General features: G+C 50.5%; 6 protein-coding genes and 1 long non-coding RNA gene across 10 annotated transcripts; 4 read left to right on the top strand and 3 right to left on the bottom strand.

Annotated features, from left to right (window-relative positions):
• Positions 1 to 1,100: 1,100 nt before the first annotated feature.
• Positions 1,101 to 1,355, top strand: LOC136197165 (uncharacterized). The gene is made up of 2 exons (XR_010672464.1): positions 1,101 to 1,165; positions 1,211 to 1,355. It is a non-coding gene; the product is annotated as an uncharacterized lncRNA (long non-coding RNA).
• Positions 1,356 to 1,428: 73 nt separating this feature from the next.
• Positions 1,429 to 7,644, top strand: LOC136197205 (serine-threonine kinase receptor-associated protein-like). Of its 2 annotated transcripts, none has more exons than XM_065986923.1 (12): positions 1,429 to 1,567; positions 1,616 to 1,653; positions 1,704 to 1,986; positions 2,039 to 2,248; positions 2,296 to 2,457; positions 2,511 to 2,727; positions 2,779 to 2,942; positions 2,992 to 3,125; positions 3,220 to 4,084; positions 4,138 to 4,193; positions 4,264 to 6,654; positions 6,861 to 7,644. In XM_065986923.1, exons 1-9 carry the CDS (start codon positions 1,481 to 1,483, stop codon positions 3,305 to 3,307), a joined length of 1,383 nt encoding a protein of 460 aa, XP_065842995.1. In that variant the 5' UTR covers positions 1,429 to 1,480; the 3' UTR covers positions 3,308 to 4,084; positions 4,138 to 4,193; positions 4,264 to 6,654; positions 6,861 to 7,644. The 2 variants fall into 2 exon arrangements, with proteins under 2 accessions (XP_065842995.1, XP_065842997.1); XM_065986925.1 differs by having other exon boundaries at positions 4,138 to 4,200.
• LOC136197212 (uncharacterized) lies at positions 3,274 to 4,140 on the bottom strand. The gene is made up of 2 exons (XM_065986933.1): positions 3,787 to 4,140; positions 3,274 to 3,719 (listed from the first exon to the last, which is right to left on the bottom strand). The coding sequence occupies exons 1-2, from the start codon at positions 4,081 to 4,083 to the stop codon at positions 3,366 to 3,368; spliced, it is 651 nt and encodes a 216-aa protein (XP_065843005.1). The 5' UTR covers positions 4,084 to 4,140; the 3' UTR covers positions 3,274 to 3,365.
• Positions 4,415 to 6,347, bottom strand: LOC136197202 (serine/arginine repetitive matrix protein 2-like). Of its 2 annotated transcripts, XM_065986919.1 has the most exons (3): positions 6,105 to 6,347; positions 5,843 to 5,884; positions 4,415 to 5,729 (listed from the first exon to the last, which is right to left on the bottom strand). In XM_065986919.1, exons 1-3 carry the CDS (start codon positions 6,282 to 6,284, stop codon positions 4,488 to 4,490), a joined length of 1,464 nt encoding a protein of 487 aa, XP_065842991.1. In that variant the 5' UTR covers positions 6,285 to 6,347; the 3' UTR covers positions 4,415 to 4,487. The 2 variants fall into 2 exon arrangements, with proteins under 2 accessions (XP_065842991.1, XP_065842992.1); XM_065986920.1 differs by lacking the exon at positions 5,843 to 5,884 and having other exon boundaries at positions 6,105 to 6,346.
• LOC136197208 (meiotic recombination protein SPO11-like) lies at positions 7,208 to 9,398 on the bottom strand. 2 transcript variants are annotated; one of them, XM_065986930.1, is made up of 14 exons: positions 9,199 to 9,398; positions 9,040 to 9,150; positions 8,902 to 8,984; positions 8,785 to 8,851; positions 8,621 to 8,729; positions 8,559 to 8,574; positions 8,426 to 8,499; positions 8,339 to 8,375; positions 8,180 to 8,289; positions 8,024 to 8,123; positions 7,937 to 7,974; positions 7,813 to 7,889; positions 7,646 to 7,757; positions 7,208 to 7,570 (listed from the first exon to the last, which is right to left on the bottom strand). In XM_065986930.1, exons 1-14 carry the CDS (start codon positions 9,360 to 9,362, stop codon positions 7,460 to 7,462), a joined length of 1,209 nt encoding a protein of 402 aa, XP_065843002.1. In that variant the 5' UTR covers positions 9,363 to 9,398; the 3' UTR covers positions 7,208 to 7,459. The 2 variants fall into 2 exon arrangements, with proteins under 2 accessions (XP_065843002.1, XP_065843001.1); XM_065986929.1 differs by having other exon boundaries at positions 9,040 to 9,398.
• A 4-nt stretch (positions 9,399 to 9,402) lies between these two features.
• LOC136197210 (uroporphyrinogen decarboxylase-like) lies at positions 9,403 to 11,177 on the top strand. Its single transcript, XM_065986932.1, has 11 exons — positions 9,403 to 9,564; positions 9,619 to 9,698; positions 9,750 to 9,812; positions 9,859 to 9,894; positions 9,955 to 9,999; positions 10,055 to 10,171; positions 10,225 to 10,386; positions 10,452 to 10,589; positions 10,661 to 10,761; positions 10,814 to 10,880; positions 10,934 to 11,177. The coding sequence occupies exons 1-11, from the start codon at positions 9,447 to 9,449 to the stop codon at positions 11,084 to 11,086; spliced, it is 1,080 nt and encodes a 359-aa protein (XP_065843004.1). The 5' UTR covers positions 9,403 to 9,446; the 3' UTR covers positions 11,087 to 11,177.
• Positions 11,178 to 11,245: 68 nt separating this feature from the next.
• LOC136197199 (basement membrane-specific heparan sulfate proteoglycan core protein-like) lies at positions 11,246 to 16,391 on the top strand. Its single transcript, XM_065986915.1, has 8 exons — positions 11,246 to 11,757; positions 11,893 to 12,279; positions 12,338 to 12,622; positions 12,679 to 12,720; positions 12,772 to 13,065; positions 13,121 to 13,429; positions 14,749 to 15,057; positions 15,109 to 16,391. Exons 1-8 carry the CDS (start codon positions 11,397 to 11,399, stop codon positions 16,206 to 16,208), a joined length of 3,087 nt encoding a protein of 1,028 aa, XP_065842987.1. The 5' UTR covers positions 11,246 to 11,396; the 3' UTR covers positions 16,209 to 16,391.
• Positions 16,392 to 16,457: the final 66 nt, after the last annotated feature.

The following is a 16,457-nucleotide window of genomic DNA, read 5'->3' as shown; positions in this document are numbered from 1 at the left end:
GTCGCTTGAAGTCACCAAAGTCGCCCAGTTCCTCTAGCTCACAGTGGAAATTGACGGATCGTAATAGAGAGAGCCACGTGTGTTGGATGTGATCGTGACGACGAGTTTGGCCTCCATCCTTCCGACAGGTCAGCGCGTGGTATCCAGCTTCATCCCAGGTGGTAGAGCAAGTGCAGCATGGCAGACTGCGGAGCACAGGAATAGACAGACCCAGCCGAAGAGACACTGCCGTTTGAAATTCAACGTTGGTAAACGACAGATGTCTCGAGGCCGGGATCGCATCTAACCAAGCGCCCGCGTCTGGACCCGCCGCACTCCTCAACCTAGCTTGGGTGAAGCGGTTGGCGGACGAGAGCAAACCAGCGTGTTCAGCGTCGAGAAGGAGATGAGAGAGGACCCGCTGAAGCTTGAGATGTTTTTCCGGGAGAGTTGCGATTGATGGTATCGCTTCCGCCACAGCTGGAGTAGCCTGATAGAGGGCGGACAGCGTGTGAGCAACATGGCCGCAGAAAAGGTTGTCGGATGGAGTGACAGATACGTCAAGAGCGGATGGAAATTGCTCTAGACGGCTTGGCAACGAGGCAAGGGTAGCTGCCCAGGCACCCAAAAAAGCGCAGGGAGACGTGCGCTCGGCCAAAGGCAGCCCCATGCCACCTTGAGAGAGACGTAGGTGTAGTTGGCGAAGTTGAATATTGTCAAGCTGGCAGCCAATGATGGAGCAGAAACAGGAGCGAATGTTGGTACGACTTGAAGGGGGTGTTCAACATGGCCTGGTTGCCGGCACTTTTCTCACCCAATTGGCACGATTAGACCAAGGATGATCTGGCCCAGGAGACTTCAATTCATTGCATTGCACCGTCTTCCTTGCTGACTCCTACAAACAGTGGCCAGTACGCTCTCCTACTTCACAAGCCCTCGGGGGGGCCAAGGCGGCAATATACCCCTCATAGGGTCAGAAGGTACCACCGCGCCGGGGGGGTCGGAACAAGGGACCGACTCGAGCGTCCAGGCGGGTACTGTTTGAAGAGGCCTTTGAAGCCAAAACTTCCCTCAAATTTTGGAACGGGTGGCCATTGCTTTGCGGTGGCTGCCTTGGGCTACGAAGCGTCCGAACCTCCTCGTTGGTGTAGCCTGGGTTATGCTAATACGGACGCATTAAAAAAAGGTACGTACACAGATTTTTTGACAGACTCTTCAAGTTCTTTTTTAGATTGGATCAACGATCAAGGTGAAGAAAGCTTTTTTGGCTAGATAGAATTTTTTGTATTGCTGCATGAATTCATTTTTAGACGCGTGTTTTTATTAACATCTACGTGAAATTTCTCTTTCAAACGCAATAAATTTGCTGACACGAAGTTCGCGTTTTTATTGTTGTCGACTCGTATTGCGCGCTCTTTTGAGGGATGCTGCGCGTGCGTCGGTAACGCTGTGCGCTATACTTTTTTGTCCGGCGTCTGCAGCAGGGCGTCTGCGTTTGTAAATGGACTCGTTACCCGAGGATTGCTTGACTGGCGTCCTCAGCAATTTGGATGCGGAGAATGTCGCGAGAAGTCTACTCGTCTGCAAAGTAGACCGTTCGTATGCAAAAAAATGAACGAATGACGAACATTCGCAGGCGTTCTACACAGCAGGAACGACGAGCACCGTTTGGAGGTAAAGCAAAAGCGGACTGACCGCAGTAGCTCGACCGCTATTGCAACTAGACAACTCTGCATCGATCGCTGGCTTTTCTGCAACCCATCAGCTCTCCCCAACGCTGCCGAGGCGAGCGAAACGAGCCGCTGGTACCGCTACTATTCCCTACGAAGAAACCAAGACGCGCACATCGAAAGAGGACGACCTAGAGTCGACTACACGGCGAAAACGCTGCGCGCCCACCGAGGCCTTCTAACGGGAGCTGCCTATTTGACGTCTTTAGATGCGGCTGGACCGGTAATAGCGAGTTCTAGTCGAGACGGCGCCGTCAAAGCATCGGACGTCATAAATGTGAGACGCCAATAATGAAATAGCCTGTAATTAATTATTTAAAAAAAAACAGGGAACTGTGTTGTGGGAGGGCGATACCAATGGGAATCCCGTTTGCTGTCTGACGTTGGATAAACAGTCTGATCATTTATTGACGGGTGATCAAGAGGGTCTCGTCAGTATTTGGGATCCAGCTGAGTCGCCAAAGGCCATTGCTGAACTTCAAGGAAGTCAATTTCCTATCAGTGCAATTGTCAAAAGAGACGATTCTCATCTGGCTTTGGTGCACTGACAATTCTACTTTTTCTTATTGAAATAATGATGTATTAGGTTTGTTCTACGGAAGGAATGCTGCGTTTCTGGGATCTGCGATCGTGCGAACTTGTTCATGCACTACCAATTGCGTCATCCGATTGTCATCGGCTCTCTTATGCGCCGAAAAATGAAAACGTCGTATCCTTGTGCTCAATGCAAGGTTCTTCCGAAATCCTAGTAATAATTGCAGACGTTTATTTATTAATTATTGACTAATTGGAGGATCTCAGCTATATGATATTCGAAGCGTTGGCTCTGAGTCACCTTCGGTTTTTGCCCAACTCGACGCTCCTGCACCGATTAGCTGCTACTCGTGGATTCCAGGCAAAAGCGATAGTCTCATTGCAGGCTGCACAAGCGGCACTCTCTGTACATTCAAAACGAACGAAGATCAGAGATCGGATCACGTAGCGATGGCATATCAAAATCCAACGCACTCCATCATGGGTAAGATGCGCATACTATAATTATTACCGGATTAAATTTCATTGTGCTAAGGCCACCATGGGGGAATTTCCTGCATGGGACTATCGGGACATCGGCTGGTCACTGGCGGAAACGACGGTGCGGTTAAACTATGGCACGTCAAAAAGCCGGATTCGCCTCCAGAAGCGACAGCGACGTATAGGGATCACAAAGGAGCCGTAAGGGATGTTAGTGTGGTAAGCGAGTCTGTTTGAATGGCCTTTAGTCAATAGCCCCCCCTCGTAGGGCACTTTTCGCGTATTGTCCTGTTCCGCCGATTATTCTATACGAGTTTATCGGTGGGAACGTCCGCCTCGAAGTCAGGACTGGACGTTGGAGAGTCGCTACACGCTCCTCGGCGGCTCGCTGCGAGGCAAAAGGTAAGGAAAAAAAAACGCAATACGTCGATGACGCCAAAGAAAAAACAAAACGCGCCCTTTCCCTTCCGCCCTCCCCCCCCCCGTAAACTAACAGCGACGGATTTTCCAAAGTTCTCTGCGACAACGCGAGCATCGTCGGACTAGCCGATGAAAACATAAAAGCATATAATTTCAAACAGTAAACGTAAACGAGTTTTTTTTTTTCTCTTTCTCTCTATCTCTCTCTCTCTCTCGCTCGAACTAACACCACGAAAAGCGACTCTCGTTTCGACCGACGACGTCCTCGTCGATCAAAACGCTAAGCGGTCTCTTTTTATTGGCGGACGGCGTCGCGGGTAGCACGCGATCGGGCCGTCGTCTCGGCGCCGTGCGACGCAGCACGACGGGCGCCGAACGCGAAGCGTTCGTCACCGGCTGCGGCGACGGCGAATCCGAATCGGTCGACAATTTCGCGATCTCGTCGACGTCGGACCCGGAAGACGTCGCCTCCTCGTCGAGTCGTAGATCGTCTTGGGCGTTCTTGAGATGGCGTATCGCGTTGCTGATGGCCGTGAATTGCTTCAGGAGCTTACGATCTTGCTCTCGCATCAACGTCTATACAGTAGGAATACATATATGCACCGTATTAGGGTTAAGTTGAATTCTTTCTCCTCTTTCTCACCAATTCGCTTCGTATCCACTGAATCGCCGTATCGATGTCGGCGGCGCGTTCGCCGCGTCTCGTGCACGCAGTCGACGTCGTCGTCGTCGTCGTCGATCGGCGCATGATTTGATCGATTGCCGCCGGTCGCTCGGCGTCGCGATTTCGAAATTCGTCGTCGTTCCAAACGCTCTCCGTCCAGAGATTCGTCGCCGTCATTGGCGGCGTCGCCGGCGTGCGCGGAAGCTTTCGCATCGATCGCGGCGTCGTCGGCATTGCCAAGGGCGGCGGCGGAGTGTTCACGCGCAGTAGGGCCATGGTATGGGAAATGTGAAAGTACAACAAAACAGGGAACTAACGGGCTTTACATAGGAATAGGACGACCGGATATCGTGCTCCGACGCCTCCGTGTTACTATGAATACCGGGGTGGGGTGTGAGTCAGTGACGCGACGAACCCAGTCAACTCCCTAAATCCGCATCCTTATATATGTCATAGGGTGTCAGGAGACGGTGAGACGCTGGACTTTGGCAATCGCACGTACAACGCACGCGGTTCAGGCTTATTAATTTCTGACCCAAGCAGGAAAGCGTGGCTCAATGCATCGTCATGCAGTGTACCACAAAAGCGACCTTCGACTTGTTGCAGGTTCGGTCCAACAGCCATCATCTGTTAGAAATAAAATGCAATCAGAGTCAATGCAAAAGGTCTAAAAATAAGTCTCAAAGATCTGTTCCTTGGTGAGAACTGTAGCTAGGCGGCGGCGACAGAGCAAATCGGGCGTCAGGCGAATGGGCTAAATCCGACGAGCGACGACGCGACGCCGCTGACGATTCCCCGGTGATAGGCGAGAGAACGTTCTCCGATCGACTGTGAGATATTCCACTGTCAATTAGAAGTCTCAGCGGCGGCGGCGACGACGACATGCCGTCGACTCCGCCGCCACCCCTTCGCTCCATCGTCGTCGTCGTCGTCGCACCGGGAAATTTTCTCTGCACTGACGGCGATCGGCTTAGATGAGCCCTTCTCTCCTGCGCGAGTTTCTCCTGCATTTTTTTGACGACAATCTCGGCGGCTGCAGCATCCGTGCCGCCGCGCGGCAACGACGCCGATTTATTGCGGCGCATCGTCAACGGCGACTCGAGAAAAGCGCTGCTATCGCGATCGTCGTCGTCGTCGTCGCGTATAGTCTTCATACCGGGAGCGGCACTGCCACGGCGGAGTACAGACGATGTCGGATCCGTACCCGTTTCGCTCAGCGTGCGCTTAATCGGCGGGGCACGCGGCGGAAACGACGGCGGCGGCGGCGCTTGCACTTTAATCGACGGCGTCAAACTCGACGTCGGACGACTGCGGGAGGAGCGATTCGTGGGCGGCGTTCGCGTCTTGGTCACTATCGCCTTTTCCTTGTTCGATAGCAGGGCCCTCCTCAATGAAAGAGTGGGAGAACCGGCGGCGCCGAAGTTACCGCGGCGCGCCTCGTCGACTTCCTGAGCGACTCGATTTAGGAGAGAGTATTCGCTCGACGAGAATTTGATCGTGTCGAAGCCGATTGTGCGCGGCGACGACGGCGGCGACAATAGGCAGTCGTAGCTTGCCGACAGATTGCGATCAATGGAATCGAGCAGCGGCGATAAATGAGACTTTGTCGTCGTCGTTTCGTCCAGTTCGTCGAACGACTTTGACGCGCCGTGGCTTGGTTTGAATTTGACTGTTTCGACTTTGAGTGACGGTGCCGTTCTCGATCGAGGTCGATTTTCGCCTTTTGTTTGCTGTGACGGTAGTGGGGCTACGTCGTCGTCGTCGTCGTCGTCGTCGCCGCTTTCAGGCGTTGCGGTGAAATCGTAGGAAGGAAGCGCTCCGGGCGGCATCGAAAGGCGAGCCTGCTTTTTGATCGAATTCATCGCTTTTCTCATTCGAAGCAAATGGCCGTGGAGCTCTTGATCTTCGATGCGAATTTGCACCTGGACCCCCCCCAAAATACATGTCACTAGTGTCATACTGCAGCACCTCAAAAGATCATTATAACAATTGTTGCAAAGAATGCACGGTGGAAATAGCAGCTCATCACGATTACCGTAAACAAATTTGTTTGTTTGAAGATTCCCATCGTTCTTATCTACCCGCGGAGGTGAGAGGTTACTGTGGTGCGCAATGGTGGACACGGCTACGCTCCTCCCAGTCACGCGAGGTAGGTAAACGGTCAAAGCGGCGGAGAGGAAGCGAACGGATATTGCAAAGCAACGCGTTTTGTTTGGAATACGTGTACGCGAGTCGTGTGAGATCTTCCCACGTAACGTCCCATTCCATTCAACGACGCCACACCGCGCGGGACTCACCAATTCGTGTCGAAGATACGTCAACGCGTCGTCGATCGCCTTGCGGCGTTCGCCGTTCGGAAGATGAGCGTTGTCCTTGAGACGAGGGACTTCCGGCTTGACGCCGTTTCTTTTCCCGTTCCATTGGGTGGGATCTTTGCTGAAGTACTCGACAATTCGTTCGGCGCGACGCGTCGACATGTACGCTGTAGTCGTCGACGAGACGAACTGGCGGCGAAACTCTGCAGGCGGTGGAGATGATTATGAGACCGTCGACCAATGAGCGACGAGCGACCCCGCGGAGGCGTCGCAACGCCGCACGTGATCCTATTTCTCTTTGCGGCCGGATGCGAACGGAGAGTGGGTAAGGGAGTGTATGGCAACGGAAGAGACAAAAGGGGCCCCTTTGGGAGCGCATCGAGTGGAAGATCGAGCGATGCGAAGCATTTTGCGACGCAGTCGCGCGAGCGCGCGAGCGGAAACGAAGACGCCGGGAAAAGGCGACAAAGCAACGATCGCCGAGCGTCGGGCGGACGTCGATCAAGCGCTCGGTTGGCTCAAGAAGGAAATGGTAAGAGAGAGAGACAGGCAAATCGGGTCTAATGACGGCGGCGTTACGGGGGCAACATTCCATCGAGGGGAACCCGGGTGGGAGGTCGCCTCCTTTAGACAGATGATCTCGGAATCATTTGTCTCGCGGTCGAATTTGCGTCCAGATGCGCCGAAAACGGCTTTTAGCGCGTCAGACTCGTTTTTTTCTTCTGTCTCCCTAATAAGGCGGCGATGCGCGAAGACGACAAGCACCTGATACGCGAACTAGTGACCATCAATAAGAACATCAATAAAATCAAGCAGAGGCAATTGAAGGACGATTGGTCGTATCTGTCCGACAGTGCCGATGACAGTGACGGGGACATTGTCGCCGCCAGCGGTGGCGGCGGCGGCGGCGGCGGCGACGAAGGCGACGGAGAGAGCGGCGGAGTTCGGCCTCGATTGTCGACGTGGAGTCAGGGCGCGTCTCGCAAAGAATACGCCGTTTCGCCTCTCGTCAAGCCGAAGGCCCGGGCGAAGCGGCGAGTCAGTAGTGACGGGGCTGTCGCCGCCGCCGCTGCTTGGCTCGTGAAGTCGCCCGAATCGGGGAAAAGTCTCGCTCCGCCGCCGCATCTCAGCGACAGCATACGCGCCGCGGAGACGAGCACCATACAGGAGGAGGAGGACTATGAGGAGACCGAGGGAAAGGCGATGAGTTTAGGACGGAAAGTCGAGAGACGAAGTTATCCGACAATGAGTTCATGGCAATGATACTACACTACTAGTGCACCCAGTATACATCCTCCTCTTTTTTAGATCTAGACGTTTTTGATGTTTTTATGCTGCTAGAGCCAACTGCCTTCGGCAATTTTTTGAGGAAGGTAAACGTTAGCGAGATAGGACGAGTCTAGGCATTGGATTTCTGCCTTCTTTTTCAGTTCTAGCATTGATTCGATCTGCGTAGAAACGAGAGTTTATGCTATACTCCAAAGGGAGACTTATTGAATAAGTAGCAATTTTTTTGGCTGTACCTGTGTTTTCCAACCAGGCACCGTCTCCATGTAAGGACGCGTGAGAAGACCCTGAGCTCGACCGGTGTCTCTATGCGTTAGATCGAGAAGATTCTCTGGCGATACGTTTAGTCTAGAATAGTTCCGTGCACTCGACTTGAATTTGTAGTAGGGGGTATTTCGCTCACCTCACTAGATCAGTCGGTAGAACTCCGAGCCATTTGATGCAGGGGGTCGTTAAATGATGTACATCGAATGACATACTCTAAAGAGGCTCCTTTCTATAATGTACTCATAAAAAGCTGTCCCTACCACTGAACCGAATTTGTACACTGACAGAATTTCTATTCCTACAATTATCTGATTAGGAAGCTGATGTAGTGAAGCGTGCTTTGCTACCATATGGATCAGCGTCAACTAGACCTAGGATAGGAATCTTGAGAAATTCCCATAAGCATTTGACCATCTCTCGTGTATTGACGTCAGGGTATCCTTTTCCCTTAGTAGTAAGTAGACTATAATAGTTTTAGTCAGTTGAGTGTGTAAGGTGTTCACCGTTATTAGTATAGAAGGACCGCATTTTGAGTAAAATTGGCTGTCAAGGAGACGCTGGAATGTCGCCTCTTTTTCAATCAGAAGCACAAATTTTGCCTCAGATTTCATTTCTGTGCAATTTACATTGGTATGTATGCGTAAGAGTCTCAAAGAGATCACCTTTTATCATATTGACGTGATGAGGAATAGCGTTACCCTAGAGAACGACTCGTCTATAGAAGAGGAGAGAAAAGCTACAGGACTTGCTGTGGAGGAATTTTGACTGCAGTCCACGACGCTCCCATCCCAGTCTACGTAGCTGAGTTCACCGTAAACAAGCCCTATGAATTAAATAAATATATATATATATATATATATATGAGCGACAGAGAGACTGAACCCTTTGAAGCCGCTAGCTATAAGAAATCCTCTTAGAATAGAAAAACGGACTAACTACAGTACCACGTGGAGACTTCGTCTCGTCACTCTGAACATACAGGCAATGTTATCGACTGCTTCATCGACGCACTGTTGGGTTCTATAGAATGCCACGTCTTCATAAAAGATATCTCTAGAAAACATACTATGTTTGGCGTAATAGAATAAGCCCCTACGTCTCTCTCCACCTTTTGGTGGCATGTGAATCAGTATGAAGAAGATGATGAATTGTAGACAGAACGCGCAACATTTGAGCTAGTAAACTTTTGAACCAACTTAATTAATGCATTACCGTTCTAAAAGACCTAGTTTTTCAGGATGATGACATAGACTAGTAGTAGTGGACAAAGCATTTGACTTCATTCCTATGCCAACTCCTGCAGAATATCTGTGTGTGACACGTCACTAAATTCAATATATTTATTTATTATTTAAATTGGTACGAAGTGTTTTCTCGTTTCCTTCGTGGAAACTCGATTTTCATTGGCTGGTTTTGGCTCAATTGGTGAATAAGATTTTCTGTGAGATTTTCTATCATTTCAATGATTTCATCTCTAAATTTTGATGTGATTTCAGGACAATCAAAGCTGCTTGACTCCTGCTTTGATTTGTCTTGCGCTTTGACGTCATCGTCGTCGTCATCTTCGAACCAATCACGCTCCATTTCGTCGATTTCTGCAGCACGCAACTCTTCTCGTAGCCTGTAGAGCTTTATCCAGAAATCTGGACCGCGTAGAGTAGGCGTCTGAGCTCGCAAGATATTCATTTTTTGGCAAATTGAATGAATGAATGAATGAATGAATCGGTCGTAGCGCGCGTTACAACCGAATTCCTGTCTTTGTTCTCTTCGATGGACTCCAGCAAATTTCCAGAGCTCAAGAACGACTCACTACTACGCGCGGCGACCGGTCGTTCGGTCAGCAGAATTCCCGTGTGGGCCATGCGCCAGGCAGGCCGCTATCTCCCAGGTAAAAAATCGCAGGAGTCAGAAACGCGTTCGTAAGCGCTGGAAACCGTTCCAGAATTTCGACAAGTACGCGAAAAGCACGACTTCTTCGAAATGTGCCGCACGCCCGAGTTGGCGTGCCAAGTCACACTCCAAGTACAGAAGGCAAAAAAGAGATAAAAACGGAATAGAAGCGCGTAATTTTAGCCCCTGGAACGATTTGATCTGGACGCAGCCATCATTTTCTCGGACATCTTAGTCATACCTCAGGTTAGAGCGATGGACCCCCTCCATAGAGATGATATCTCGCCTCTAGGCTGTTGGAATGGAAGTGAAAATGGTGCCAAAGCAGGCAGGCTTGAAATTGCATTGGCCATAATTTTCACTATAGATAGAGACTTGCTTTATATAGGGTCCCGTGTTTCCTGATCCTCTCCAAACGCCCGACGATCTTCAAGTTAGTTATACTGTATCTAGTTATCAGTAGTTATAGATCATATTCTTTTGTTTAGAAGCTCAATTTTTCTGTCGACGTACACACCGAATTAAAATACGTTTATGACGCAATCACTCTCACGCGGCATCGCCTCGAAGGCAAAGTTCCTCTAATTGGATTCACAGGCGCTCCAGTAGACTCCTTCCTCCTTATGTACAATCATCTTTGATGTATGCATTTATTCAGTGGACTCTCATGTCGTACATGATCGAAGGCGGTGGCAGCAAGACGATGTCAAAATCCAAAGCCTGGCTCTATAGACACCGAGAAGCGAGCCACAAACTCTTGGGAAACCTCACAGAAATCATAGTCGAGTATCTGAGCCAGCAAGTAGTAGCTGGAGCCCAGGCAAGTCTAAGCACATACATGTATGTGTCTGCTGATACGGTTGAACTCATTGATTTATTTATTAGCTGCTTCAAGTGTTTGAATCTCACGCCGGATTTCTTGGTCGAGCGTTGTTCAATGAGTTCTGTTTGCCTTATCTCGTACGGATACGCGACGGCGTGCGAGCGAGACTAAGTGCATTAGGTCAGGACAAAGTGGCAATGGTATGAAAAGGGGGACGTCTGTATAGTACAGCCTGTTAGTACTCTGCACCCTGAACTTTGTTCGTTGACAGACTATTTTTGCTAAAGATGCTCATTACGCTTTGTCCGATTTGGCTGCAAGCGGATACGAGGTCATAAGTCTCGACTGGACCATTGAACCCCAAACTGCGAGGTCTCAAAATCAATATTGTCATTTCCGTTTATTACGTACTGTATGTACACAGGAAAATCGTTGGAAACGGGGTAACCCTACAAGGAAATTTGGATCCCTGCGCTCTATACGCTAAACCAGTTAGCGACCCCTAATCAATCGATATGTAAATAGAAACCTCTTTCCGTCTTAGGAACGAATTCGGGAATTGACAAATGCGATGGTAACGGAATTCGCTTCCGGGCCCTATATTGCCAATCTCGGTCACGGAATGTATCCGGATATGAGTCCCGACGGCTTAGCGGCGTTCGTCAATGCCGTACATGAAACCAAAATAATCGCATGACACCCACGCGGCGTGGTTATTTATTCGAAATCGAAAGACATGCGCATGTCATCAATTTCGAAATTGAAAGAGGTCCCCAGCGAAAGTGAAACGCAATTGGAGATCGTAAGCCACGGTAGTCTGTTTCTCCGTGTCTAAGCCGAAGGATCGTGTGCGGAGACGAAGGGACATAGGGGGGCGTATCCGGAGAAGTGCCACACGGGTCTATCGGTCGTCCTTCCTTGTTTTTGTGGTTTTCCCGGTCTCCCCCCTTCGTCGAAACGAGAGTAGGAGGGACAGGACGTGGTGAGAAAGCTTCCTTTTCGGCACGATGAGCGACTCGGGGATTGGCATTTGGTCATCGGCACTTCTCGACAAAATCGCGCGACTCGTGACGCGCGAGCAGCTCAACGCACTCAACGAATCGGCTCGCGCCCATCCGCAAGTTCGATTTCGACTAATGAAGACGGCGTACGACAGCGGAACGACGACGCGTCCCCAAGCGCGAGCGATTATCGACGCGTTCATCGAAGCCGGCGTCGAAATGAGCGAAGTGAAGCGCATACTTGCCGACGCGGGCGTCGACGACGTCGATGCGATATTCGCGCGCGCTCAGAGCCAGAGAATGACGTCGAGATCGATCGCCTATCGGCAGCCGATCGAGGAAGAATCGGCGCCCCCGTCGAGTGCAGGTATAAATAAACGCGCCTCTACGAGAGGAGGGAAAGCGCGACGCTTCCTCGAATTTTAGTAGTGAGAGGGGGCCCAAAGTGCATAGACCTTCTGTCTCGTTCGATATCTTTGTATTGAGCTCTAAATTTTTCAAGGCGATCTATCCAGTGTCATCAGTGCTTCTGCTGGAGGGAGTTCCCACACGTCGGTTAGTTACGATGAGACGAGTCAATCCGTACGCGAAATTCCGAGTCGTGGAAGCGAAGACCTCATCACCATCAAAGCGGAACCGGTCGCATGCTCCTGCCTTCTCGGCGGCACGGCGTCGTTTTACGTCGACGCCACGTGCGTCTCGCCCTATCGCATAAGCTATCAATGGTTTCGAGGCAAGAGACACGTGAGAGAAGAAAAAGGTCCGAAATTGGTTATAACCAACGTCAGCGTGCAAAATCGAGCCCAATACACGTGTCGATTGGGAATCTCGGAGCTGAAACACTACGTATTTACGAACTGGTGCGAACTAATAATCAGCAATCCACCAGGTAAATAAATTGACTATATAAAAACATGAGTTAAATATTAATTATCTCTTTTCATCAGACGGCTCGTATTCGCATGCGGCCGAGGCTCCCGTCATAGTCAAACAACCGCGATCGAAGACGGTCTGCATTGGAAGTACGATCAAATTGAGCACGAATGCGGACGGGTGTCCGCCGCCGGCGTATCAGTGGTACAAGAACGGGGTCCTAATGCAGGGAAGCATTCAGCGCGATTTGGAATTGAAAAACGTCGCGCAGACGGACGTTGGCTCCTATTGCTGCGCGGTGAGCAATCAGCACGGCGGCAGCTTCTCGAACGCTGCCGTAATTCAGGTCATCGATCAAGGTATGAGGAGAGGAGTACTCATATACACACATATATATAAGGAATGATTTATTTAGTTACTGATGCTCATACTTCGTCTCAAACTCCCTTGCCGTCAAGTGAGTCGGTTTTTCTCCTCGTCTCGTGTTTTTTCTTACTTCGCTTTCCAGTTCCTCTCATCCAACTTCATCCTCAATCGAAACAGATCTACGAAGGCTCGTCTCTGCGTCTCGAATGTCGAGCTATATGCGCCTATCCCATCCAATACGAGTGGTACAAGAACGGTCGAATTCTCGCCACTCAACGCGGACCCCTTCTCAATATCGGCTTCGTGAACACGACGCACGCGGGACAGTACAGCTGTCGCACGTTCACCACCGAAGGAATGGACAGTCTATCGCAACTGGCTACGGTCACGGTCCTAGTGAAACCCTCAGCGCCGCCTCCAGCTCCGGATTCGGAAGGTACGAAAAGAAAAGGTCGATTGGCCTAGCTAGGGTTCACCGACCGCGTTTTCAGATCTTAGTCTCGTTCCCTGTGTAAAACCCATGGAACAGACGACTCGTCCCGGGGGCTCCGTGACGTTTATCTGCTACGCTTCGATTCCTCGCGACACGCCACGTCCTGGGGACGTCGTGCTTCACTTTCAGTGGCTTCGTTCTGGCGAGGCGATCACGCCTCTCAGTCCCAAGCAAAACGTCTTGACGCTCGAGAACGTGTCGCTTCAAGACGACGGAGCGACGTTCGTCTGCTGCGTATCCGACGGGAAAAAGATGACCCAGTCGATGCCGGCTCGACTGACGGTGACGACGAAATCCGGCGGAAAAGGTTCGTCGGGTGTCGTAGATAGCAAAGGGCTTCTAAGTGGGTATGCATCATGCAAGCTTCCTCCCTGCATTTATCCAGGGTTCTGCCCCTCATGGGGGTTGGCCCGTCCGTCACTCTCCTCTCACCGACTCATACTACTAAAACGGCCCGTCCCTTGCAATAATTACTGCAGAAGAGACGGCTACACCGTGTCGTGTCTTTTTATCGGTTTTTATCATACCCTGCCCATTGGTTAGGACAAGAAACGGACTGAATAATGTAGCTGCGTAGCGTTTTCGTCTGATTCTTTTCGTGTAGCGCACGTTTGACTTACCCTTACAGAACGGACGTAGCGCCTTGATTTGCTGACAAAGCGTATTGCCGTTACTGCGTATACGTTTGCTTTTGGCGTCCAAATAGCGACTGAATATCTTTAGAATGGACTCAAAATGCACTTCGCGACCGATTTTTCGCTTCTACTTTGCGTATTAGGGCATTTCGTAGCAACGCGACGATTGACGTCATGCGTTGCTCAATATCGCGTGACAGGGCGTATCTTGCGTACGTAGCACACATTCCGCTGTCGTTTTTCGCATTTCCAATTGATTTCGAACAAAATTTCGCTCGTTTTTGTTGTCAGAATTGCATTTGCAGCCGATTCAAAGCACTTTTTGATTGTGAATAGCTGCAGTCGTAGGATCCCAGTCGCGTATGAGTATAAATAGCCAGCGTTTACAAGTACTTATCAGATGGAGCAGAGCAGAGCTCGTGGCTAGGATAGAAGGGAGATTGGCAACACTCCCCAAGGCTTGAGGCACTATGACCCGGTGGTCGCCTCATTCCTCACTTGACAAGGGTGTAACATTGCACGCCTTCCTAGTTCTCGCATCTCTCTCCCAGCTCCTGGGCACCTCTGTCACCGGATAAACCTCCATAGCACCGTTCTTCCGCGGGGTTTGTGTCAAGTGTCGATGTTTTTTGATGTTTTTTAAGTTCTTTACGCAAGAAACGCGTTTTTTGAGCTTCTAGCGGTCAAACGACGAGTCTGTAAGCTTTTTTCCCCCAAAGGGGGACCCTTTGCCTAATCCACGAATATAGACGTCCTATACCCAAGCCTTCAGACTTCTTAGACAAAGAAACTGCCCGTTACAGTTTACCGCCAGGCTTAGCAAGTAAAAAACTCAGTTTCCCAACAGTAATATTATATTATGTCTATGCTTCCAGACCCTCTTCCCTTCTTGGCAGAACCCCTGAATTTTATCGGAATTAATATGGGCCTCCCTAATTAACTTCAGGGCGCAATCAGTCGTGTTTTTAAAACTAGACTCTTTTCTATATAGAAAGTCGCCTTGACTATCAGTCTTTTGGCTCGCTCACTTCCCCGCGTATTGTCGAACATCCCCGCTCGTTTCAAGGCGACTCGGGATCGCGCACGACTTTGCGCTGTCGCGCCGTATGCCCGGGCGGCGAACCACTCATCTATCAGTGGATTGTCAAGGACGTGCCAGGAATGGACAAAGTCCCCGACGCCACTGAACCCAATTTCGAGATCACCGTCTCCGCGTACAACGCCTTCACGTACGCGTGCCGAGTAACGAATCGCCACGGCAAGTCGTCCGAATCCAACTCAGCAAAAATTATTGTAAACGGTAAGATGGGATGTTGTCCCCCCGGGGGAGATTTTGACACTGATTACGTAGGATCCTTGGGACAAGTTAGTCAGTCAGGAAACGCCACTTCCTATTTGAGCACGCTTTCCCTTTCTCCCACGGACACGTCGTCTTCGTCCTCCACCTCATCCTCGTCGATTTCTCGTCTGCATACGACAACGAATGGAAGCTCCGCATCAACGTCGTCTTCTCAACAACAATCGAACATCGAAACCATTATATTCGAAAAGCAACCGGAGTCGATAGACGTCCGCCTAGGCGAGCCTCTGAAACTGGAAGCATCCGCTATCGGTCTTCCGGATCTCATATTTTGCTGGTTTCACAACGGAAAGCCCATATTTAGTGCAGGAGAGCCGACATACTATAAACCTTCGACTACGCCTAAGGACGCCGGCTCCTACTACTGCGTCGCACGCAACGACTACAACAGCGCAAAATCGGCTGAAATCTACGTTAGAATTCATGATGTCGACACTGAATCTACGAATTCGAGATCGAGCGTTTTGACGTCACCGCTGCAATTTGTGAAACAACCCCAAGGAGCTGACCTGTGGGTGGGCGATCAACTTCGCTTAGAAGTCAACGTCGTCGGATATCCCGAACCCGATTACGTATGGGTTAAGGACGGGCGACGGGTTTCCCATGGCAACCAGGCAGTCTACGTCAAATCGAGAGTGACGCCGGACGACGCGGGGCTTTACTACTGCTTGGCGCGAAACGCCGACGGATCGATCGAATCGGAGGAAGTCGTCGTGAAGATTCGCGACCCGAGCATCGTTCGACGACGCGAGCGCGAGGAGGGCCCCTCTACAGCCGAGTCGGCGTCGGGAAGCGATCATCACGGGTATCCGCGATTTCCCCAGTCTGTGCCGACGTTTACGAAGCAGCCCCAGGCGACGGTCGTTTGCGTTGGAGACATGCTTCGCTTGGAGGCGTACGCGACGGGTATGCCCTATCCGCAGCACTTTTGGTATCACGAGGGCAGAAGTCTTTTGCGCGGTTCGGGATCCGTTTACGTGAAGAAGGCGGTCACTATCGACGATGCCGGGTTTTATTTTTGCAAGGCAATCAATGCTGCAGGTGAGACCGTATCAAATGAAATTGCTGTCAAGGTGAGAGTACCCCCCTGAATGATACACTACAGTAGTCTTATTGTTTACCATTTTTTGTGTGGTATACTTGATATGTTGTGTTGATATACGTATTGACTTCTCTATACTATGCTTTGCATTGCACGTTTTTTCTCTCTCAGTATACAGTAGCATGTGCTGTCTAGGTGACGTTGCAGTGCAATATGTGAATACTGTATATGACGTCAGAAATCCCAATGACGCGATGATTTTCATTCAATACTTTTTATTAATAACACACGCACGCGC

The sequence above is a fragment of the Oscarella lobularis genome, chromosome 17 (assembly GCF_947507565.1).
Source record: "Oscarella lobularis chromosome 17, ooOscLobu1.1, whole genome shotgun sequence".
NCBI lineage: Eukaryota > Metazoa > Porifera > Homoscleromorpha > Homosclerophorida > Oscarellidae > Oscarella > Oscarella lobularis.
Note: the sequence above shows the minus strand (reverse complement) of the source record. Positions and strands in the feature narration are given on the sequence as shown.

What these genes read in the sequence shown, in the direction of transcription:
- LOC136197205 (XM_065986923.1), top strand. Translation starts at nt 1,481, where the DNA reads ATGGACTCGTTACCCGAGGATTGCTTGACTGGCGTCCTCAGCAATTTG. An exon ending in ACGACGAGCACCGTTTGGAG is followed by an intron (nt 1,654 to 1,703) that starts GTAAAGCAAAAG and finishes TATTGCAACTAG; the next exon opens with ACAACTCTGCATCGATCGCT. An exon ending in CCGTAAGGGATGTTAGTGTG is followed by an intron (nt 2,943 to 2,991) that starts GTAAGCGAGTCT and finishes CCCCCCTCGTAG; the next exon opens with GGCACTTTTCGCGTATTGTC.
- LOC136197212 (XM_065986933.1), bottom strand. Translation starts at nt 4,083, where the DNA reads ATGGCCCTACTGCGCGTGAACACTCCGCCGCCGCCCTTGGCAATGCCG. An exon ending in AGTGGATACGAAGCGAATTG is followed by an intron (nt 3,720 to 3,786) that starts GTGAGAAAGAGG and finishes CCTACTGTATAG; the next exon opens with ACGTTGATGCGAGAGCAAGA.
- LOC136197202 (XM_065986919.1), bottom strand. Translation starts at nt 6,284, where the DNA reads ATGTCGACGCGTCGCGCCGAACGAATTGTCGAGTACTTCAGCAAAGAT. An exon ending in CGTATCTTCGACACGAATTG is followed by an intron (nt 5,885 to 6,104) that starts GTGAGTCCCGCG and finishes CTCCGCGGGTAG; the next exon opens with ATAAGAACGATGGGAATCTT. An exon ending in AACAAACAAATTTGTTTACG is followed by an intron (nt 5,730 to 5,842) that starts GTAATCGTGATG and finishes GGGGGGGTCCAG; the next exon opens with GTGCAAATTCGCATCGAAGA.
- LOC136197208 (XM_065986929.1), bottom strand. Translation starts at nt 9,362, where the DNA reads ATGAATATCTTGCGAGCTCAGACGCCTACTCTACGCGGTCCAGATTTC. An exon ending in GTCCTTCTATACTAATAACG is followed by an intron (nt 8,124 to 8,179) that starts GTGAACACCTTA and finishes CTTACTACTAAG; the next exon opens with GGAAAAGGATACCCTGACGT. An exon ending in TGTACAAATTCGGTTCAGTG is followed by an intron (nt 7,890 to 7,936) that starts GTAGGGACAGCT and finishes GAGCCTCTTTAG; the next exon opens with AGTATGTCATTCGATGTACA.
- LOC136197210 (XM_065986932.1), top strand. Translation starts at nt 9,447, where the DNA reads ATGGACTCCAGCAAATTTCCAGAGCTCAAGAACGACTCACTACTACGC. An exon ending in AAGTAGTAGCTGGAGCCCAG is followed by an intron (nt 10,387 to 10,451) that starts GCAAGTCTAAGC and finishes TTTATTTATTAG; the next exon opens with CTGCTTCAAGTGTTTGAATC. An exon ending in GTCAGGACAAAGTGGCAATG is followed by an intron (nt 10,590 to 10,660) that starts GTATGAAAAGGG and finishes GTTCGTTGACAG; the next exon opens with ACTATTTTTGCTAAAGATGC.
- LOC136197199 (XM_065986915.1), top strand. Translation starts at nt 11,397, where the DNA reads ATGAGCGACTCGGGGATTGGCATTTGGTCATCGGCACTTCTCGACAAA. An exon ending in AATTCAGGTCATCGATCAAG is followed by an intron (nt 12,623 to 12,678) that starts GTATGAGGAGAG and finishes TGATTTATTTAG; the next exon opens with TTACTGATGCTCATACTTCG. An exon ending in AGCAAAAATTATTGTAAACG is followed by an intron (nt 15,058 to 15,108) that starts GTAAGATGGGAT and finishes CTGATTACGTAG; the next exon opens with GATCCTTGGGACAAGTTAGT.